General features: G+C 36.2%; 1 protein-coding gene across 1 annotated transcript; it reads right to left on the bottom strand.

Moving 5' to 3' along the window:
- Positions 1-323: 323 nt before the first annotated feature.
- ankrd1b (ankyrin repeat domain 1b (cardiac muscle)) lies at positions 324-23,245 on the bottom strand. The gene is made up of 10 exons (XM_066663928.1): positions 23,053-23,245; positions 19,923-19,993; positions 7,379-7,495; positions 7,136-7,270; positions 5,632-5,739; positions 5,434-5,532; positions 2,662-2,760; positions 1,692-1,790; positions 1,502-1,600; positions 324-413 (listed from the first exon to the last, which is right to left on the bottom strand). Exons 1-10 carry the CDS (start codon positions 23,243-23,245, stop codon positions 324-326), a joined length of 1,110 nt encoding a protein of 369 aa, XP_066520025.1.
- Between the last annotated feature and the right edge of the window lie 1,377 nt (positions 23,246-24,622).

Here is a 24,622-nt window from a genome sequence, read left to right as displayed (position 1 = left end):
CATTCCAGTATTATAATAATAATAATAATAATAATAATTATTATTATTATTATTATTATAACCAATAATTAAAAAAAGAATCAAAGACACTATCATACATGGCATACAACTTCTAAGTTCTGATGTAAGGGATCTAATTTTAAAAATCATCAACATGTAGTTGTACTAACTAAAATTATTTTACCTTGCTTTCCAAAACATTCACGAATGCCTCATATTTTCTCACTTTCCTATGAAAACAAGTAATATATGGTTACCATTGCAATATCATCATAACACATACTGGCAGAAAACCTAAACTTTCATCAGATTGCTTTCCACATTTAAATAGCTTGAGACTCTTTAAAGTTGTCAAGAATGGTTTTGGCCCCACTCTGCCACTCCAAAACACTGTCCATCGGTGACTTTCCCTCCTGTAGAAAAGAAGTCATATATTAAGTTAAGCACAGTATTTATGGCTGCAGGGGGATTGTCACTAAATCCCTAATTCTACCATTAAGTGCAGATAATGTGTCCTAATAGGGTCATCATATTGAAACTGGTCTCACATAAAATTCTGCCTCCTGCAATTTGGCCTTTGTCTTAGACTTTGGCCTAAGGAGTGTATTCATCAAGAGGTCAGTAGATGGCACTGTGTACATTTGTACTAAACAGTCCTGAAAGAAGACTAAAGCATGTAAACGGCATCTGTGCCTGAGACCATTCTGAGTTTGGGTCATTTTCTACACTTTTATCAAAATTGATCCAGTTTTAAAATGTAACTCCAATGTAATTCCATTCAGAAAATTGCTTGTAGTTCTGTCACCAGATTCCACTAATTTGTTTGTCATTTGTCCTTGTGTGCATTTTCTTTTTCAGTTAAAGTTAGATTTATTTCATTTATTTGTCTTCAACTTTCTTATTGGTTAGAGGTTAGAGAAATTCATTAATGGCTGAAGTGCCCTTGAGCAAGGCACCTAACCCCCAAACTGCTCCCCTTCTCTGGTTGTGTGTCTGTGTTCACTGCCCCTAGTGTTTGTGAAGAATCGCTCACTAGTGTGCATTTGTGTGTTCACTACCTCGGATGGGTCAAATGCAGAGAAGCGATTTCACTAAAGCTATTGTTGGTGGTGGTGTTTTTTGTTATTGTTGTTGTTCAGTTAGCCAACAGCTTGTTAAGACACTTGTGTTTTTCCATAAATTTTCCTCAACATGGAGTGGTTCCATTTTTTTCCCCTTTACTTAATTTAAAAATAATCATAAGCCATTAATTCAAATAATAGAATTTGTTTAGTTTGAGGTTGTTTTTATGAAGCCAGAAGACAGCTATTATGCAACAATGTTTTTTTGTCTGTGATTTGTTAATTTGCTATAAAGTAAAAAATCTGTTATTTTTCCAAGTAGTACCTTATCTCTGACCTTATTTCTGGATTGACAAATATTAGAGAATATCTTGTATAATTTAATATGGATTAATTTTAATTTCCAGCTGCATTTATATAGGAGCTTTTTGTATACTTACCCTATTCTTTACTTTCAGGCTGGCCCCATGTAGAAGGAGTAACTGGATAAATTTGAATCTGTTCAGTCGGACAGCATCATGCATTGGTGTGTCTCCTTCCTGAATTGTGGGGGAGGGGAATGGGATTTAATACAATGCCTTGTCTTGTGGCTGTGCAGAAACAGTGATAAGGGCATGACATATGGCTTACTCTGTCCTTAGCGTTGACATCCGCTCCACAGTGTATGAGGTGTTCAGCACATTCATAGTGACCTGTTCTCACTGCCACATGTAGAGGAGTACTCTGGAGCTGGATGATAGTATTTGTACATAGAAGACAGTGTCACATTCGAGAAATAATTTGTCAGAATTATGACAGATGTGCCTCTCAGTGAGTAAAAGTCCTCTAACTTTCTGTTCTCTGACATGTATTAGAAAATCTCCCCAAACAAAATTTGTAGTGGGAATGGTGGTACCAACAACTGAATCAGAATTACTAACCTAAGAAATTGTGAGGGTTTTTTTTTTTTTGGTCTTGTTTTCCCTTAGTTTACACTCTCGGCCTAGTGGCAAAACTATTTACAGACTCATGCTGGCTAAGATAATCCACACATTCCCCGATTTGCACTATTTGCTAAAAGTTATACATGTCTAACATTCATTCATTATCTGTAACCGCTTATCCTGTTCAGGGTCGCGGTGGGTCCAGAGCCTACCAGGAATCATTGGGCGCAAGGAAGGACTACACCCTTGAGGGGGCGCCATTCCTTCACAGGGCAACACACACACTCACACTTTTGAGTCACCAATCCACCTACCAATGTGTGTTTTTGGGCTGTGGGAGGAAACCCATGCGGACACGGGGAGAACACACCAAATTTCTCACAGACAGTCACCCGAAGCGGGAATCGAACCCACAACCTCCGGGTCGCTGGAGCTGTGACACTACCTGCTGCGCCATCGTGCCGCCCATATTTCTAACAATATATAATAATAATTTTAAAGTCAGTTAGCCAACAAGTTTGCTGTTATTGTTGCTGCAGAGAACTGGCCTTATAAATCTGGACTGTCCAACTCTCACTTATTGAATACACAAAATGTTAGTCACTAAACATTTCTGTTGTGCAATTGAGCTAGCAATAAATTATGCAGCAGTGTGACACAAGGAAGAAGATTTTCACCTTGTCTCTGGCAGTCAGGCTGCCGTTGTTATTCAGGAGCAGCTGTAGTACTGGCAGACTTCCTCCACGACAAGCCCAATGAACAGCAGTAGCATCAAGCTTGATAGAAACAAAAATCATAAAGCAAAGCTGGATAGAAATTCACTTAGCAGCCACGTTGGTAGAAATACCTTGCTCGTACACCTTGTAGACTTCTGGTGAAAACTCATTTATCTGTTTACAGTAGGTCATTTACTTCTTCTACTTTAGCACCTCTGTAGTACTATGGGACATTGCTGTTGTAATCCATACAGTGTGTGGATTGACATTGTCTTGATAAAATAAGCAAGGCCTGTATATCGCCGCTGTCCAATTTTGACAAAATCATTTAAACACACCAGCTGTCCTTCACATCGTGTGAAAATCATGAATGGAGCAATAGAAATGCACAATCCAACATTACTTGGAATATAATCTTTATACATTGACTTCCTTCTGTAAATTTACTATTTTGGGAGATGTTTTAATTAAATTTTTTTTATTGTACAGCAATTATTGTTCAGCATTAACAGGGCCTTTACAGAGGTCACCCATGCCATGTGCACTAATACACCCTCATACCATCATTCACTTTTCAATTGTGCACTTATAACACACTGGATGATCCATCTATTTAGCTTGGAGGATGTGGCAACCATGATTTTAAAAAGAAAAAAAATGTAACCAATATAAACATTTTATTTGTCAGAATACAGGACACTTCCACTTCACCTCAGCCCATTTTAAAAGTGCTCAGGCCCAGTGAAGGCAGCAGCATTTCGGAGTCCTGTTCATATATGGTTTCTTCTTTGCATTTGTGAGCTTTAACCTGAATTTATGGATGCAGTAGCTAACTATGTTTCCAGACAGTGGTTCAGGGTCCATGCAGTGATTTCCAATACAGAATCATGGCTGTATTTAATGCAGTGCCACCTGAAGACCCGAAGATCACAGCCAGTCAGTATTGATTTTGAACCTTGTCCTGTGCATAGAAATATTTCTTTGGTTTCTTTGAACCTTTTAATGATATGCAATAATGTACTTTTTTTTTTTTTTGGCTATTTTACTTGAAACATGATTCTTGAATTGTTACCCAGTGCAGAAACATGCACGTGAACACTTCTTTATAGAATGGTGAACCCATTTTTCATTTTCAACAATTCAAATGTTGTCTTTTTAATGTTTTCAATGAAATATAGGTTTTAAATGATTTGCACATTATGGCATTCTATCTCTTGTTATATTCTGCACAGCGTCTGAGCTTTTTTGGTATTGGGCTTTGTACATGTTGTGGGTTTATGTCATGAATGGACCTTTGTGGGGAGCAGAAAAACAAAAATGAAAGATGAAACAAGCCTTTTCTCAACATGGTAGAATGGGTGGTATGAAAAGAGGAACATTTTCGTTTGCGATGGGGAGAACTGATTTATCCATCAACACCTCAGCTGTTATCACACCACATATCAGTGAAAATGGCAGACTCGGAATAGCAACATGCAAGGCATCTAAAATAACCCTGTCTTGTAGAAATATTTCTGCAACTTAGCCAGCATGTTCATAGTAGAGGGGAAATTTTAAATGGTTAACAATAGATAATGTTTCTGAAAATATTTCTGGGTACTAAAAATAATTAGTACATTTATATTTAATAAAAATATATTGGTTGTTTTTGATTTCTATGAGATCCCTACAGTTATAGTAATATTTTTACTTGCAACAAGTTTTGATAGGAATCAAATGGGTATTGAAGTGCAAAGTATAAATTTGTCCAACCTGTAACTTATTCATTTCCCTGTGTTATACACTGAACAATCACTGGATTAACAACACATGGCTTGTATCTGTCAAGGCCACCACAAACAGGTATGATTTGGGTGGTGGATCATTCTCAGTGCTGCAGTGACACTGATGTGGTGGTGGTGTGTTAGTGTGTATTGAGCTGGTACGAGTGGATCAGACACAGCAGTGCTGCTGGAGTTTTTAAACACTGTGCCCAGTCACTTTCCCCTCTGTTAGACACTCCTAACTCATTGGCCCACCTTGTAGATGTAAAGTCAGAGACAGTAGCTCGTCTGTTGCTGCACATTTTCTGTTTGTCCTCCTCCAGTCCTTCATCAGTGGACACAGGATGCTGTTGGCTGGATGTTTTTACTTGGTGGACATTTTTTTTTTAATTGAAATAATAAACGTTGCCTTTAAAAAGCAATATATCCTCTTCTGTGGCAGTACCAACCTCTGCTCTTTTGAGAAAACAGTGTAGCATATTCTGTGAGGATTGTTTGACATTTAGCCACAGAAACATAAGTGAATTAAGTTTAACATTATGGTTAATTAAATTAGTACGTTTGGAGGATTAACTTTGGATCAAAAACCTCAATCCAAATCATCCCAGAGGCATGGAATATTGCTCCATCAATTCAGAGAACATAATTCCATTGCTCCCACAGGTCATAGTCCAATGTTGTGGGGCCATACTTGGAATTGGGAATTGTGAACTTGAGCATATGTGCAGCTGCATGTTAATAATACAAACTGTAGGCCTAGTAAGTAAGTAAATCTGCACATTAAAGTAGATGCATGCCCAAACATCTGGCCATATATTATAAATGGATAGGAAAACATTTGTTAATGACAAAAAAATAAAAAGCCTAGAAGACTTCCAAAAAATATCAGTTTTCTATGGGAAGGGAATGGTGAATGTGTGATGCCCTGTTAAAAGTACAGTGTTCAGAATTTATGTAATTTGAAGCATACCTTATCCTTGATTTCAATTAACGCCCCAGCGTCCAACAGCCTCTTCACAATCTCTACGTTACCTTGTGAACAAGCTCTGTGTAGAGCTGTACAGTTGAACTGGAGAGGGAGAGAGAGAGATTGATTTTCATCTCTGTGCGTATCTCAGTCTAGTTGAGCTGTTGGAATGTCAAGAAGTGGCTCAGTTTTAGCGCTCACATTATCACAGGCATTTGGGTCTGCTCCCCTGGCCAGATAACTCTCAATCATCTGCAATTTGTTGTCCACAGCTGCCTTCAGAAAGCCATCTTCATCAACAAAATCACACTGTGGGAATAATCCATGCAAGAACATACACAGAATGCCCTTTCATTTATATTCTGTAACAGCTTTATCCAATTCAGGTTGAATTACAGTGTATCCAAATTAGAATTAAATAAAACCTTTTAAATGACATTTTTAACATGTTTTCTGTTGAGTGTACAGCTAGCATAAAATATAGCATGGCTGTTTCTGGGAATTGAACCTTCTCTTGCTGTGTGGAGGGCAGCAATATTATTATGGAAGACTGGTTGTCGGAAGTTCCTGCTCACTTGCCTTGAGACCAGTATCTGCCCTCCATTCCCAATTTCTGTTACACTCCAAATATTCACACCACATCTGTGGCCCCTGTCGTCACCATGCAGCAGCTCCTGGATATTTGATGGGACTGATTCAGCACAGACCTTTATTTAAAAACCTCCATTATTTATACATACCCCAAGGCTGCTTCTACCTGCGGTTCTAAATGAAAACTCTGTTGTTTAGAATCTGTTTGACCAGAGAATGGGTCCTTCTTGTGAGTCTTCCTTCCAAGGTTTTCTCCTCCAGCTTCAAAAAAGGAGTTCCTTGCCACTGTCACCTTTGGCTTGCTCACCTGGTGTTATTAACTTTAATTTTGTTTTAATTCTCTTTCTGTAAAGCTATTTTATGACATCAGCAGGTTGTAAAAAAGCCATATACCAATAACTATGACTATAAAAAACTCAGCAAGTAAACAGGAACCCTGCACTGAAATCTGCTGAGAAATGCTCTATATTCATTGATTTTCATTAGAGGATATCTCCAAAAAGCCATATGACTGTAAATTTATATAGACACCATACTGACGACACATCCCATTTTATATGGACTATTTTATTGTGAACATATACATCAGTCAGCCAAAACATTAACATCACTTATTTGTTTCTATACTCACTGTCCATTTTATCAGCTCTTTTTACTATTTGGGAGCATGTTGTGTTTCTACAATTACAGTATGTAGGAATGTAGTCAGTCTTTTGCTTTGTATACATTTCACCCTCTTTTTTAATATTCATTACTCCCGCAGCACCCCATTTGTTTTCAGACACTAAGGGCTTTAAAAACTCCAGTAGCACTGTGTTAATCCACACATACTAGCACACCTCCATGCCAGTGCCACTGCATTGCTGATAATCATACACCACAAAAATAATGCCTGTAATTCTGTAGAGGTCCTAACTGTTGAAAGAACGATGAAACAAGGCTTTAAAAAGTATGCAGAACAGTAGGTGGACTACAGTCTAATTGTAGAACTAAAAAGTGCACCTGTATGGTGAGTGGAGCGGATAAAATGGAAAATCAGTATAGTAACAAAGAGGTGACTTTAAACTTATGATGGATTTTATGCACATAATAACCATGAAAAATTCAGTTTTACCACTGTCTGTGGAGCTGGAGGTGTTTTTAGTTCAGATGTCCGCCTGGCTTTCTTCCTCTGTCGAAGTTCTAAAATCTTCTGAAGGTCGTCAATAAGTTTTTGCTGGAGTTGGTTGGTACTGTTAACTTTGCTAGTCTGCAAAATCAACCAAATGTAATTTAAGAGTAGATCCTTATTTATATGGATTTAATTTTCTTAGCTTTAAGTAAATACTCCTTGTGACTAATGTGTATTTTGCTTTACCTCATTGAGTTCATCGTCACTGTCGATTCCCAACTCAACGTGTGTCTCTTGATTGATGGATGTTTTATGTGTGAAAATGTCCCTTTTTTCAGTGACCCCACACTCCTTGCCCTTGACCTAACAAGAAAGACATGCGCATTGGTTAAACTGAATAGGTATCATTTTTATTTTAAACACAGGAATTCTCTAGGTGGCATTATACACTCATGAAGGCTTAAGTCAGGTCATGAATGTAGGATCCAAGCTGAAATAATACTGTTTATTTACACTTTGTAAATGACTTGTTGTTTTTTAAAGGAATTAAACATGTCGTTCATGCTTGTAATCAAAAAACATTCATTGATTGTCTGTAACCACTTATCCAATTAAGGGTCGCAGTGGGTCCGAAGCCTACCTGGAATCACTGGGTGCAAGGTGGGAATACACCCAGGAGGTGTGTGCCAGTCTTTCGCAAGGTAACACACACTCACACCTAGTGACATTTTTGAGCTAATCAAAAAACAGATTTTTAAAATTCATGACGTTTCCTCACCATTTTCTAGCTCTCTAGTCTGTTTGTACACTGAAAAACAGTCTAATATTTGTATAAAACCCTAGTGTCGGTACAAGAGTAAAAAAACAAAGTGGCTTGGTCAGTCAAGCTAGGCTTCCTCTATCTCTAAAGAGGCCTCAAAATGCTGAAAATCATGAAAATAGATGAGGATATTGCTATATTCCTGGTCCAGATTTGGGCAATTTTGACTTATTTTTGCTGTTAAAGATTATTTATGTAGGAACCCACTCTAAATTCAGGAGAGTGTTAACTGCATGAAAGTAAACACAGACCAAAACTACACAACTTGAGTTACAAATGAGCTTCTGTGGTAATTCAAACAGTAAATAAAAACTTACAGACAAGTTCAATTTCAGTAATATACAAACATACTATTCCACTTTAAAAGAAGTGGAGATTCTGAATGTATACAAACCATGAAAAATTTTAGACGTTGCCTTTAATTACAGTGATACCCCCACCCCCACTCCACCCCACCCCAAATTATCTGCAATAGTTAAACATTAAGATGTAGAAAATGTAATTCAGAGAGGTTTGATTTGAAATCGGTCATTGTAGAGAAACACACAGATTCAGATATTGTCACCATGGTGATATAACCCAGCAAGAGGGTGGCTTATGGGGATTTAGCCCCAGAGGATTTGGCAAAAGACCCCCAAAACTTTTTCAGATACTAAAATTAAAAAACAAAAAAATAATAAAAAATCTCTAATTTGACTGGCAAAATCAATATATGAAAATTGAGGGCCAAAAAGGGGTCTCTAAAGTACCCTCTAGAGTGGCAAAAACAAGACCAAGTGCCTTATTGGCTGCACTTCACATGGCAAAAAAATAACTGATTGCCCTTTTGGATGCCATTTCTTGCAATAAATTATGATGTCCCCTCTAGAACAAGAGATTTTGACAATGTGTCTTAAGAAGTGCCATGGTTTCCTTTAAATAGAGAAGTGTACATTATTAAGTGTCTTGTATTGTGACCCTCCGTGACAGTGGCCTTTCCAGGTGAGAATATGGCATGCTAAGGGTGTATCTATATTTGACAGAATATGGGTATGTTTCCTAATGGAAGCTACATCAGTGAAAATTTTATATAGTGGCCCCAACACTATAGGTGGGTTAAATTCGACTTCCTCATTGTAATTAAAAAACTTGTGAAGTGCCCTCTTAGATGCCCTTCCAGGTCAGAAAACATGAAGCAGTGCCTTTGTAGGCTTTCCCAAGTTGGTTCCATAACAACAGTCTATGGGTCCAGTGAAATACATTTTTTATTTATGTTTTATGAACCGATATATCATACAATATTATAATATATGATAATATATAAACATAGCTTTAGGGGAATGTAGAAATGTTGATAAAAGTTACCCTGATCATGTCAGTCCACAATTGTATTGGGAGAGGTTTTGGACCAACAGGTTTTGGAAACATGCTTTTCTAGTTTTTCAATGCACCCTTTAGGTTAGATTATGCTTGGTTAATTGTATTTAGGTTACCTGCATAGATTAGATTACGTTACATTAATTGTACAATTGTTTTAAAAATAACCAAAGAATTCTCATTACCATTGTTCCATTCTATAAATATTTTAAACACATGAAAAATGTGTTAAACACGTATCGATAATAGATTTCTTGGTGTTCGGGAAATAAACTTTTCAATAGTTTCAATCAAATTTCCTAATAAAATAATGTTACATTAAAATAATACAACGATGAAAACTATTTTATAGCTTTTGACGCGCTAGTGGGGCCCCCTGTTGTGCACTAGGTGCCCTTTTTATTTTTATTTATTGTTTTTTACTTGTTGTAATTATTAACGCAAAATTTAAAAACAATAGTTGACGTATTTTTGGCTGTTGCTGCCAGAGTTCTGACAAAGGTTCAAGTTAAACAGTCAGCTACATCGACCACTGGTGAACAGCAGAGAGATGTTTCAGGTGATGAGTCCACACCAATAAGTGGGTGAACTGGTAGCTAGATGTAGTGCTAGTAAACAAATGTTAGCCGCGATTAGCTCGCTGACTAAAGTCAGAACCGTTGAGATCTTGTTAGTTTTACTAAGTGCTTAAACATTAGACGTAGAACTGGGGCTAGTAGTATTTGTGTATGACTGCCAAAGCGACCTAAAAGTTTTATTCAGACTCATTAAAATAGGAGAAATGCTTTTGTGCCTCTTATGTTATATCAAAAAGTAAGTAACAGTGAATAACTTTTCACAGATGTAAAGTTATTTAAATTTTAAATGTAATAAATTTGGCAATAAGGAAAATATAGCAAAATTACAGTGCTAATGTTATATAAACTTTAGCGATAAATGACAGAAATTAGAACTAAAATGTAAATAATCATAATTTTTATAATTAATTTATTGTTAATTGTTAACTTTTTATAATTAACTAATTGTTGCACTGCATTGTTGAAAAAGAGTTCATGTCAATGCTGTAAATGGACAGATAAATCTTCAGAGGTAAGCATGGTTCTGGACATCTGGACTAAGCCTGGGATGTTTAAAATGTTTGGCTCCACCCATGATATATAGCAAGAGTTTCAATATATGCAGTGTCCAAGCTAAGTCTCCAAACTGGCAAGTGAACCGACAGATGCCTTTTTGTGTTTTTATAACATTTGGTAATGGTAAAAACAGTACCTGTACTGTGCAAAAGTTTTAGGCACCTGAGAAAAATATATTATTTATTGAGTTGAGAAAACTATTTAAAATGTATTTTCACAAAAATAAACAAATTAAATCCTAATATTATAAAAGCAGATAACATTATTACATTACATAGTGATATTCTGTTGATGAATGTGTTGGTAACCCCTTCCAAATCTCTCCTTGTGGCAATGGCGTATTATTTGAGGATATCATACCTTTTACCAGTTAATAAATACTTTATGTTAAATCATATGTGCTGCTGACTTATCAATTCCAGAAAATCAAATCAAGGAGAAAATCTGACAACAAACTTTGTTCTTCACACTAGCACACTAGCTAACAACATGTTTACTATTTTAGAAAACTTTTACAGTTTTATGTTTTTGTATTTATTGTGATTGTATATAATTTTATACAAGCACCACTCTTATTTTAAAGAATAATATGCTTAGGTGTCTAAGACTTTGCACTGTACTTTATATAAAAACATGTTTTAAAAATTGAATTTTCTTATAACAATCTCCTTGTAAATTTCCATGAATGTATTTTAAAAATGAATAAATACCTGAAAAAAGACCTAAACCTTATATATATAACCATCTTAAAATAATTTGTCCAGCATCAGGAAACATATTCCTAACCCTTTTGCATAATCATTAACATGTCTGGTTCCCATCACCATCACTGTGAATGATTCTGAATATGAACATTTATTTAGAGCTGAGTATTTCAAATCAAACAACTCTGAATGACAACAATTACATGCAGTTTTAAAAACATTTACTCCTTAAGTCTCTTAAAGAAATGATCAACACCAATTATTCAAGAAACGAGGAAAAAAGTAAACACCTAATATTCCTCATATATTACTTGGATAACTTAATCCATTGCTGAGGGCTATCCAATAAAAATGTCATGTTATTTCCTATTGGACAGACTTTAGATAGAATGGACTTATATTATCTGGTTTAATAAATGAACACTCCTCACAAACAAATCATCTAATTCAAAGGAGAACACAAAAACATTACAGAAGTAGTATGCTGGACATAGAAGCAGTATGTCCAGAACATGTAAAAGAAGATTTGCAATGAAAAAACACTATTCCTGGTTTACCTACCAGCTCTTGAACCCGTAGCACTCCCATGTATAAATTGTAATGTCAATTCAAGTCCAGCAAAGTCACTGCCTGATGACTACTCTTGTATGAAAAGTTAAGCAGAACCCTAGACCAGCACCTCTTATACCTTGGGATGACGTCAAGTCCTGCTTGCCCTCCCCATTTTGCTTAAGGTGTTCTACCTCTGACATGGACTCTTGATTGTATGTCAATCACATACTAAAAGGTATGGATGTTAAAAAAAGAAAGAAAAGAAAAGTCTTTCAAGATGGCTCAAGCTTAAATCACCACTCAGTCACAGGAATTCAGGTGAAACACGAGTGGGACTCTGCTTATACACCAAAGGAATCTCAGCAAGCAATGATCATACGTCTGCTCATGCTTCCTGGCACCAGCTGACAGGCCAAAGTCATTCTCATCTGTATATTACTAAAAGCATGTACATGTATTAATTTTAGTGTAGAAAATATCTATAGAAACCAACATAGAAGCATGTATTGGTAGAAATCATCAAAATAAATAAATAGAAAAGAACAGACCACTAGAAAGTCATTACAAAACAATAGAAAATAGTGAATCTGTAAAAATCACCATCAGAATTCCAAAGAATTAACAGTGGACGTAGAAAAAAACAACAGAAAAGAGAGGATTAGAGGAAATGTTTGTGAGAAGAAAATAGAAAATTTAGAACAGCAGAAATCATAAACAGAAAACAACAGGAAGCATGGAACAGTAATGGGTCAACAGAAAAGTAAATCAGAATAAAAATAATGCTGTACTGGTAGGGCTGGACAATAATTCACTATCAATATTTAGCACTATATAAAATGTTTCAATAACATTGATACAGTATTCAAACCCATCTTCAATATTTCAGTATACTTTATTTACAGCATCTGTCATAAACTGACATTCATTACAGGCTGCTGCTATTAGTTATTTGAACTACAGTTTAAATTTAGTTTAAAAATATTAATACTGACAAATCCAAGAGATTTATGTTTGATGGTGATTTCATGTTTCTTGTTTGTTCATGTTAGTTTTTCTTTTTCGTTGTTCATATCGATATCGGTGATATATAGTTTTGACCAAAATTAAGATATATAATATGATATAAATGTTGGACATATTTTACAGCTCTATGTACTAGTGAAGATTAAAATTAAGTTACTATTAACATAATACTAAGGATTTATCACAATGAGTATAATGGAAATTTATTTTGTCATCATTTATAAGCCGGTCTTCAAAGCCACCTTGGTTTTCCTCCATATTAACTGTTTTGTTTTCATCTTTCTGCTTGTTTTTATCTTCTCTGGTTTCTGGCCACATGTTGCTACCACAGGCACCAGTAAAGGTTACTACCTGTGACTATTTGTGACTGAGTCAGGAGTGAATTATGTTCGGAGTAAACAGGTCATGAGGGCACTCTGCATGTAGGACTGTACTGGAGCCTGTAAATCATAAAATGGTGAGCCCTCCAGTCATTCAAGTCACCCAATGAAATGATAAATAGCTTGAACAAATGCTGAGGCATTGCTGAGGCATTTGTTGACTAGATGACATCTTTTCCTTTAGTGCTGTGTGTGGTAGAAGAGAGCGTTCTAAACAGAACAGGATCTCACCACCAACTTGGAGTGGACTGCAGCTGCAGCATCATAAAGCCAAGAGTGTAGTTGTCACACAGACACACATACAGTGGTGTGCAAAAGTTTGGTTCAATGATCAGTGAACTATAATATGGAAATACATCCATTGGTTCTATTAATTCCCTGACTGACATATAAATAGGCCATAGGTGTTGCACAGGCCACATTTTATATTTTAATTGTTTCAAAATATAAATTTAGCAAACATGCAATAATCAAAAGAATGTGCAGAAATGTGTTAACCAAATCTAATAGAGTAAATTCTCCCTAACCTTTACACACGCATAGACTAACCCGAATGTAACAATGGTTCTTCCCTAACGATAGGCCTAAGCTTGATTATAACAACAGATACCTTTTAATTCAGCTCCAACCAATAATAACAAACTCACTTTCTCCTCACATTCTCACTGATCAGGCTTCTGCTTACAGTGTTGAAGTGTAGAAACAGAATAGAGAAATAGAATAGTGAATAGAGAAAACCTTTATTTATTCTCTCTCGTTCAGCTGCAATGAATTTGTTCCCATCCATGAATTTTGCAGGAATTATTTTTTAAAAACATTTAATAATGTTTATATATATAATAATAATTATATAATATAATTACAATGATAAATTATAATATATAAATAATTTTAATATAGTACAGAAATTTGTCTATGTACAAAATCACCAGAATACAATAGTAAAGAATAGGCCAGTAGAGAAGGTACAGCACTGTGCAAAAGTTTTAAGCACTTGAGAAAATAAAGATTTACAGTACTATTTATCTGAGCTAAAAAAAAGTCCTATATATATATATATATACCCCCACACGCACACAGAAGAAATATTAAAAAAAGTATATAATAATAATAAACTTCGACTGGCCAGAACAGTGATATTTAGCAAACTTTGAAATAATCCAAATTTTTAATAATTAGTCATTTTAGGTGCCTAATATTTTTGAACAGTAAATACAAAGGAAAAGACAAATACAAATTGTCAGTAAAAACCGATAGAAAAGAAGGAACCCATAAGAATGGTCAATAGAAACTGGGTCAGTGGAAAATCCTCCAAAGAAAGTTAAAATAATGACATACTTGACAAAAACAATAATCTTCAATATTGTTGAACTAATACTTGTTTTTTTTATAGATAGTCTAAATTCTTACATTCTACATATAATTCCTGCACATCTACTACATTTTATCCTCAAACTGCTGCTTAAAAACATCTCCACACACTGCTAATATCTGAGTCAACTCTTCAGTGATTCAGCAGCAGGAGCACACTTGCAGGTATTGATTAACATCTGTAATTATTCAAACAATTTGGCACCAGTACAAGCAAGACTCAATATCCATTTTGCTGCAGCCTTTCCATCAATGATGAGTTATAAATGGTCCCTAAACATTTTTATGCCCACTGAAGTCATATATTTTAACCTAAGTTGCTTAGTTAGTATAAATTTTTCATTTTTCAGCTGTTTTAGCTCATATTTTATATATCTGTAACATGCTGTATCATACAAATTATCCAGACCAGCAGGTAGACAGAAAGAGGACACTAAGCAATTAACTAATCCACAATTTATTATCAAGTAATAACAAAACAATAAAACAAGAACTAGCATTATTTTATAATTTTACAAAATCCTAAAAAGGTGAGTTAATGCTAGTTCTTATTTCTTATCCTTATGTAATGGTTAACTATGGCATTACTAACCATTTAGTAAGACTTATTACTGTCTTAGTTGTCATGAATTATGTACCCTTTTTGTAAAGTGTTACCCCTGTTGCTCTACTTATGTAAACATGTGAGGATCACAGTCTGAGTTTGTTCAGTAAAATCTACTCCTTTACTTTTTATACAGTTTTATAGGAGTTTTCTGACCAGCTGCTTTCCTATTTATTCTATTCTATTTATTGTTCATTATTTCCTAGGAATCCTCATTTTAAGAAGGTAACTTTGCTTTTATTAATGTACATGTTGAGGAGTTGGTGTGTTCTCCCCGTGTCTGCGTGGGTTTCCTCCGGGTGCTCCGGTTTCCTCCCACAGTCCAAAAACACACGTTGGTAGGTGGATTGGCAACTCAAAAGTGTCCATAGGTGTGAATGTGTGTGTGTCTGTGTTGCCCTGTGAAGGACTGGTGCCCCCTCCAGGGTGTATTCCCGCCTTGCGCCCAATGATTCCAGGTAGGCTCTGGACCCACCGCGACCCTGAATTGGATAAGCGGTTACAGATAATGAATGAATGTACATGTTTAGGCTCAGAGGTAGGACAGAGATTTAGGGCCATGGCATTGAAAAAAATAAAAACATAAATAAGATTCTGAGAATAAAGTCAGAATTCTGAGAATAATCTCAGAGTATTTCTGAGAAAAATCTCTGAATAATTGAGTAAAAAAGGTCCGTATAATTCCGAGAATATAGTCAGAATATTTCAAGAAACACTGTTTGGGTTATTATTTATTATAATATGTAGACAGACAGACTGTGCGCCATAGGGTGAGTTCTGAAAGAAGCAGTCAGTGAAGTGAAGAAAATTATTTATTAAATGCATCCACACGACATGACGACCCCATCAGTGCAACCCCTGACTGCGATGCATAAGGCTTTAGTTTATTGTACAGTCCATGAGCCGTAACACAATGAAGCCTCATGGGCATGTTGGAGTTCCACTCGCTCTGGATCCATCATCTTCGTGATCATAAATTATCCTGTGAAACTACATGCCCTGTTATGAATGAACTGGTTCTTGCACCGATTCAGGGTATAAATACTAATCACAATCAGTCCTGATGTGGAAGAGAACTGAGTGTTTATTCCTGAAATCTATACCATAATGACTTAAGAAACACACACCATTCCACAATTACACTGTGTGTCTGCCCCAATAATACGTACAGCAAAATATTCCGAGATTATTCTCAGAATTCGGACTTTATTCTCTGAATCTTTTTTCTTTTTATCTTTCAGTGCCGTGGCACTAAAACTCCATCTTATAGAGGAGAATGCTAAGAGCTCGGCTCCATCACCCTGCCATACTCTTTGACTGGGTTCACCTCCAAGAGGCCATACACTCAGAAGAGCAGAGAATTATTGTACTAAAGGTCATAACTGTGCCAAAGTATCAAATGTCAGCGTAGAGCATTTAATGTCCTTGATTCCTAAAATATCTCAGTCTTGTAAAAGTCAGTCTGTAACACTACATGTGTTCGGAAATAACTGCCTGCATTTCATGAGAATCTTAGTAATGTGATACTAATGTTTATTCAAATAAATATTTTTAAGTTACACCCTTTATTATTAATTGATCATTCATTTTGTGTTTAATTTCATTCTGTCATATTAGTTCAGCACCAGGATTATTTGAGGTACTTTAGCTAAGTATGTACCATCACAGTGCTATAGGGAACTTAATGAGCCTGAAGAGTAAGTGAAAAAATGTTTAAAATCTCTCCAGAATTCATTTTCCTTTGTGTTTCTATGAAACCCTGAGAGATAATAAAAAATAAATATCTGCTGCCATTGTTATCCATTTAAAAATATTTTGATACCCTTCAGGCTCACCTCACTGATAGAAAAAATGTTTAGGAAGAAAAAAATTGTACAAATATTGGTAGAATAATTTTTTTTTCAACTGTTTTAGTGTGTACATCAGGCAAAAAATAAAACTTAGGCTCAGGAACATACTTTCATCTTTTATTTTAATCATGCATTTCAGGGTTCTCTAGGAACTACTACTATACGACAAAGAAACTACTTTATTCAGCTTGGTTTTTGTTGGGATGCTTTGCTGAAGTTCTTTGTAACAACCATCCATACATCCATCCATCCATTCGTTTCTGTAATCTCTTCATCTGATTCAGGGTTACAGTGGGTCCAGAGGTTACCCAGAATCATCGGGCTAAAAGCACTGGATGGGCATCACACACTCACACACTTATGGACACTGTGGAGTAGCCAATCCACCTATCCTCATGTGTTTTCGGAATGAGGAAGGAAAATGGAGCACCAGAAGAAACCCACACAAACATAGGAGAACACACCAAACTCCTCACAAACATGTGACCCGAGGCTTAACCAGGACACTGGAGGTTTGTGGCTGTGATACTACTGGCAGTGCCCCCATGCTGCCCCTGAAGTAACCATACTGTTGCCCATGCATAGTTCTAACCACTTGTTGCTGTGCTTTTGTATTTTGTTCTTGTATGACTATATCTGAAGGTGTTAGTAGTGGCTGACACAGCATAGTCTGTTACAATCCACCCTCCACATGGCAGATTAATATTCAGATCCCTGCTTTGGCAGGAACATCACAATATACCAATAAGAATCATAGCCAGGGTGTACTTTGCATGTTGGATGCAGTAGGCAGGTAAACAAAGAACTGGAAACAAAGAAGTTTATTCACTAATCAGAGTAATGGGTCAGAAATGCATGTGGTGTGCAGTGATGCGTCTTGGTGTGCTTGGATTTTTCAGTGTGTGAAAACAAACTAAGCAAAGGGGAAAACGCTTCAAGAATATAAGCTTCTTAACTGATTTGGACCAGAACAAACGAACTACAGGTGTAAAAACGCCCTTAGTGAACAATAATGTACCTTTAATGCACATTTTTTCTGAGAGTGTGGAAGAATCCTTTTCATCACATTTGCTTTTAAAGGAACACTAGGTAAGATTTCTGCTCTTGGTTTCCCCTACAGTTGCTGAGTGTAATTCATATTTACAGCACCGTCTTGTAATAAAGAATGCACGGAGGGAGGGGCTGGTTTTCATACCCTCCTCTAAAAGTTCCACAGTGCAATTTCTGCAATGCTGCGCCTAGAGTAGCAACAATAGAGGCTCTGTTCTCCATATTCTGTGTCAGTGGGGTATCACATTGATTTTGAAGCTCTAACTTTGTGATTAAAAATACTACTTAGAGTTCCTTTAAGAATGTATGTTAATGACTTAGTATAGGTTTTCAGCAATTAAAATGCATTAAGCATATAACCTGTGAGATGTGCCTTGCGTGGCTGTTTGGAACACAACACACAATCAGTCTGATATGTATTTGAATGTACCACAAGGCTTAGTCCACTGAAATCCCTGTTTTTATTCAGCATGAAACCTGACCATATGTGTTGGCTCTTTACTGCATGGAGTTCAAGGAGCAAATATTATAGTGACACATAGAGGCTTGGATTATGTACAAAATCCAATTTAAACATTGCCATCAACGTGCCAGAGACCTACTCTACCTAGTTCATTCACAGAGTGTAAATAAATTTGACACTTTATCTCATGTGAGTTGCCCACAACAAATATAAATGTGAGTATTTTGTATTTTTTGTGTTAAAAATGGCTTATGCTGATAGATATATTGAGTGGTCATGTGAGTGAATAGCAGTATGTGAGTGATGCTGAGCTTTTAGTGCTACTGCTGTGAGGAGCTAAATGCAGATGATCAGAGGTCAAGGTGCTGTGCATGTGGATCATTTCTAGGCAGCTGAGGATCTCTTTCATTACAAGCGTGTGAGTTGATGTCACTCTTAGCTGGTATGCAGCACATTTCCAGCCCCTGCTGTGAGGGTACAGTGAGGTGTTACCTTACTGATTTACCTTCTGAAGATGCTCAAAGCTGTCGCCACACTGAGACACTACAGCATGCCTTTCTCCATTTTAATAAGCCGTATGAAATTTAAACTCAGTGCTGACATATGTTATGAAGGTAAAAGAACACTGGCTTTTAGCAGGTTTTCATCTAAACTTTCAACACACAATCAGTGCTGTGCATACACTGCTCTATTTAGGAAATCCAACAGTTACAAGGGAGGTTTACTGGAGTTAATTCTACTAATAAATATACTCATTTATATAACAAAAATTGTGTTCATATTTTCAGATATTTCACTTTTTTCACTTCACAGAATTACTTAAATGTTAGTTTCAGACAGATTATTAATGCTGTTTTGTCTCTTTCCAAAGAGAAATATCGTCAAAATAGTAACTTTTTAGGAGAAGGGAACAGCCTTCTTAATTTTCAGTGGAAGTCAATATAAAATAATTTATTTCAAGTAATTTTGGGGCATTAATGTTGGTCCAGTCATTATGAAATTTGTAATAAAATCAGATTTACTTTACCAATAATATAAAAAAATACCAAAAAAGTAATTGTATGTCTATAAAGAAAGCAAATTATTAAAAAACGTTCAATTAAAAGCAAACAAACAAATAAAAAAAAACAATGAAATCTCCAATTAAATGAGTTTTGCATAAAAAAAGAAGTGTGACAATCCAACTTCTTAAAAGAACTGTGGCAGATTCTCCAAGACAGTTAGTTAAACTACCATCTAATTTCTTAATAAATCTGTATAAACTGTACCTAGGACTAATATAAAAAAAAGCAATTTATGGGTGTCACATATAATATTATGTTCTTTTGTTTATTAATGTTCAATGCACATTGTTGTCTTTTTCTTTCAAGTAATAAACAAGTGAATTCCATTAGTTTTGAAGTCATCTTTACTTTCCAACATTTTTTGCATGTGCTGTGTGTGTGTGTGTGTGTGTGTGTGTGTGTGTGTGTGTGTAAACTCACCTTCGTAAAATCCAGCTCATTGTATTCACCAGAAAGTAAATGGAAGTTATAGTGCTCCATCTGTGTCCAACCTAAAACAACAACACAGTATTTACTTATATATGCTCAGCTACAAGCCTCATACAGAAACATATAGAAGTGGGTCATAACTGCATACATTTTTTAAATGTACTTAAACTATTTACATATTATTTAAATACATTTACTTCTACTAAGGTAGTCATTGTTTAAATCCACTTGCCCAGTGTTTCTACTGAAATAAATGGTATTAAGACATACATTTTTAAAGGTCGATTCTACACATCTTGGAAAGCTTTCCATTAGATTCTGGAACATTTCTGTGAGGATTTGATTGTATTCAGCTTCATAAGGTATTCTTGGATGATTAGTTCTGTATCACAAATGCTATTTCAAGTCATCCCAAAGGTACTGGATGGTGCTACAACACAGTTCCACCTTTTCACAGCCCAATGCTGAGGAGATTTTTACCTCTCTAGCCTATACATGGTCCTGGGCACCATTTGTGTTAGTACTGGGTGCACCATAAAGTAGGAAAACCACTCATTAATAGAGCTGTGTTTTGGAATTACAGTGCATTTGTGAGTAAGCTACTTCTGTTTTTCTCAATTACAACTTTTGTACATTGCACATGTACAATGATTCCTTCTTGGGTTAAATTTCATTATGTTGCATTGATGAGAGTTTTTTTTAATGTTCTTTTGTTTTATTTTAACCTGTATTTAACTAGGGCGGCACGGTGGCACAGCAGGTAGCCCCCTGGCGCCCCCTCCAGGGTGTATTCCCGCCTTGCGCCCAATGATTCCAGGTAGGCTCTGGACCCACCGTGACCCTGAACTGGATAAGTGGTTACAGATAATGGATGTATGTATTTAGCTAAGCAAGTCATTAAGAACAGCTTCTTGAAAGTGACAGTCATATAATGAGTTATATAAAACATCAAAGAACTTTTGACTTTGGTTTTTACTATTAGTTTAAACTTACACTGTCAAAATCATTGTGATGCGTCACAGACCTATAAAAGAGAAATTAGAGCCTCTGTCCTTGCTACACCGGTCTCAGCACTTCAGAAAGTGCATTATGTAACATTTGGAGGTGGATAGGTAACCACCCCATCCCTGCCTCTCCACCTTGATTTCAGAACAGTGCTGGAAAAGTGAATTACACTCTCCATCTGTAAGGTGAGCCCAATACTGAAAACATCAAATATTGCTTTAATAAAAATGCAAAACATAGTCAATAACCATTTTTGTAAACTGTTTGCTACTTTTGGTGGTAAGAATGACTACTACTAAGTAGTTTTTGGAGCTGTAATTCTACTGGAGTTATTTTTTTGCGGAGCTACTTATTTATTTCAATATTTATTTTTGACTAACCCATGTAACAGTACTTTGACTTGAGAATGGGTTTCTCTGGAAATGAGAAGGAAGGGAAGGTGTGACTCTGTAAATGTGGTTTCCAGAAAAAGAAAGGCATTTCTTCTGTTTACGTATTTGATATGGAGTTTCATTCTTGGCAGTGGTGGAGATTTCTTTCCATTTCCTTCTGCTTTTTTTGTTCATAATGTAAATGTTTATGTGTTTATTCTGCTTGACAGTAAGATCCTCAGAGTCACCCCTGCATACAGAGTGAGTGTGGCTGGTGCAGAGAGGCACTGGTATGTGTGGTATGTTTATTAATGAGGAAACCGCTGAGAAAGACTGTGAGCTGACCCTTCACAACACCATTTTAATACAGCACAGGTGACAGCACTGATGTACCAGGACTGTGGGCAGAGTTTTGTACAGTAACAGTGCTTTTCCCAAAATGCTCACATCAGCAGGTTTTGTTGTTGTTGTTGTTATTGTGTGCTCACAAATGTATGCCATATGTATTTATTGAACACCCCCCCCCCAAACTTTTTTCAATTTTCACCTCTGCCACTACAATGAATGAAAGCAAAGGCCTACTTAAGAGGCTCATGAATAACAGCCCTCTATTAAGTGCTGGAACAAGACTCTATGTCTATTTTCCATTTCTGTTGTTTTCAATGTTTTCAAAAAAGGTTATAAATGTTGTTCTAAAATGTCACGATGAATGAATCAATACAAATATTCAAATAAAAAAAAACTGTTCAATTATTTCCCATTAATTGTAGACAGATAAAAGGGTTTGTTCTGGCATCAATGATAAGCTTTGAACAGCAGGAGATATAATACCCCCCCAGAACCCATGGTAGATCCGTATTAAAGGAAAACTAGCCAGGGGTATTTTTGCTCCTGGGCTCCCCCTTCGGTTGCAGAGTTTAATTCACGTTTACAACAATGTCCTAAAATTCAAATAACGTTTTGGAGGAGTGTAGGAAATAACCCCTTCCACCCTTGTTTTTCCTCTGCTCCAAAATGTACATAGCACAGTTTCTGCTGTGCTGAGCCCAGAGCAGTGACAGATCAGTCCCTATTACAGATGAATGAAACATCAAAATGAAGTTGTAATTTTAAAGTAAATATACTAGTATTATACCTAGTTTTGCTTTAATACACCTTGAAAATGTGTAACTATTTTTATTGTTATGACTGTGCTCTCCAGTGACTGAGTGAAAATGTGAGCAAGCGAGGATGTTAACATGCTCACTCACTCACATGCAGGCTTGCTAGCAAGTTTTTTTATTAAGGGTGTGAGTGAGTAAATAATGGAATGAGCGAACAAGCAAGCCAGTGACTGATTTATTGAGGTAGTGATTGGACAAGTGAGCATGCCAGAGAGCAGAGATAGCAAATTCAGGTCCAGAAGTTAAAAGGTTTCAGCTGTCCTTACAGCTCTAAGGTTTGAGATGCCTAAATAGAACCCAGGCCTTTGGAATGAAATCTTGGAGAGGATTTGTACTTTTAACTTTTGCCTCCTCTGCCAGCAAGTGATTTAACAGTTCATGACTACTTTGTTTTCACTGTCAAAGCCAAACCTTGTACCTCCAAAAATAATAATTTTACAGGAGAATAAAAATAAATAAGTGAAGTTAGTGCAACAATCATTTATTACAAGTCAGTAAGGACCATTTTACTGCTTCATTAATCATGGCATTTTTCAAGTGTAAATAGTGGATGTAAATATTGTAAATAGTAAATAGTGGTACTTTCAAATAATGTCATGAAGAAGACATTAATCCAGATGCTGCTTTCCTCCATAATGATGCTCTGCCAGGCCCGTAATGCAGAAAGTTTAGGTTCTTGTTGTGAGGATTTTTTTACAGATTGAGTGATGGATTTTTGGTGAATCTGAAAAAGGAAAATCTGTCCAGAATTAATTCTGCTGCCGCTGTGTACCATTATATCATCAATAAATAGTCTTAATTCGTATTTTGACTCTGATGGTCTTGTAATAGTAGAGATTGGATTTCTATCACTAGTCTATACATTTCTCTGTCCAATAATAGCCTTTTGAATTTTTCCAGGTGCCAGACAAGGTGACCAGGCTTGTTAAAGCATATTTTGAGGACATTCAGAGGAATCTGTTATGTCATGACAGCAGTTAGAAATAGGTATAATGGCTGGATGTACGACTTCACCATTAGCACTTACGATGGCGATGGAGGTAGTAATCAGGGCCTCTATGTGGGTCGTAAATGGGGAGAGGTTGCATGATGGTCCTCGGCTTCCCCCAATCAGGGTTTACATGTACCCTAATTGTAGAGTAGGGTGGGTCTGGGACACCAGGTTTCTGGATATTTCATGGGCTTAATTTAGCTAAACGTTTATGAGGGGAGGTGCCTACCTGATGACCCCCGTGAAGAGCTAGTGATACAGTGGGTGGTTTGGGTACTCATGTGATGGGCTCAATTAGTACCCATAGATGTTATGAGTAGCTGGTTGTTGATTGGATCATAAACGGCCACAGCAACCTTAGGGTGTAGTATTGGAACAATATAAATTGTGTGGCTGCCAATAGGAAGAGGGTGGGGTGGGCCCTATGTGAAGCTCTAATGGATTGGCATAGGATATTTTACATCTTATTTTGTGTATGACTATAATTACCTATTTTGTCTCCTTTTGTTATATAACCACAATTGTAAATGCATAAATCTTCATTCATACTGCTTTTATTGTTTTCATTTCATTGCTCTAATGTTAACCAGAGGAGCATTTGTGTTATGGTTCCTTTCAAGGTTTCTTCCTCAGGTTCTTGAGGGAGTATTTTTTTTGCCACTGTTACCTCAGTATCAAACACTTGTGGCTAGAACCCTGAATTCTTTAAAGCTGCTTTTGTCAATGGACTTAACATATTAAATTAATTTTAGATTATTTATGTTTGGTGACTCCTAATGTTAAAAGGTGCACGCGTGAGTAAGAACGTTATTTCATATCATGCTATTGGTATTAGCATATTACACACGGTGGCACTACAACACCATTTGTTGTTAGTTCAGCCATATTTCACATAGCACTTTTCCAGCAGCGAGGAAATAAAATGGTTCCAGTTCATGAACTAAATTTGGAACCATTCGACATGTTTCCACCGACATAAACTAGTTTGCGAACCAGAAAAAAATGATTTCAGCGTGAACCGTGGCTTCGTTTGTGGGCATGTTCAGGTTCAGTAACTCAAGAAAGAACTCAGAGCCTCACACACAGCGTTATTGCCCAGTGGAGCTGGACGGGGTCATTTACATAGTTTTATATAAATAAATAATAGGAAATAAAACGGGA

The sequence above is a fragment of the Hoplias malabaricus genome, chromosome 3 (genome assembly GCF_029633855.1).
Source record: "Hoplias malabaricus isolate fHopMal1 chromosome 3, fHopMal1.hap1, whole genome shotgun sequence".
In the NCBI taxonomy this organism is placed as follows: Eukaryota; Metazoa; Chordata; class Actinopteri; order Characiformes; family Erythrinidae; genus Hoplias; species Hoplias malabaricus.
Note: the sequence above shows the minus strand (reverse complement) of the source record. Positions and strands in the feature narration are given on the sequence as shown.

Coding starts and splice junctions, on each gene's coding strand:
- ankrd1b (XM_066663928.1), bottom strand. CDS start 23,245: ATGGTACACAGCGGCAGCAGAATTAATTCTGGACAGATTTTCCTTTTT. Junction 7,496..19,922: donor ATGAGCTGGATTTTACGAAG/GTGAGTTTACAC, acceptor CTTTCTTGTTAG/GTCAAGGGCAAGGAGTGTGG. Junction 2,761..5,433: donor TAATTGAAATCAAGGATAAG/GTATGCTTCAAA, acceptor GTTTCTATCAAG/CTTGATGCTACTGCTGTTCA.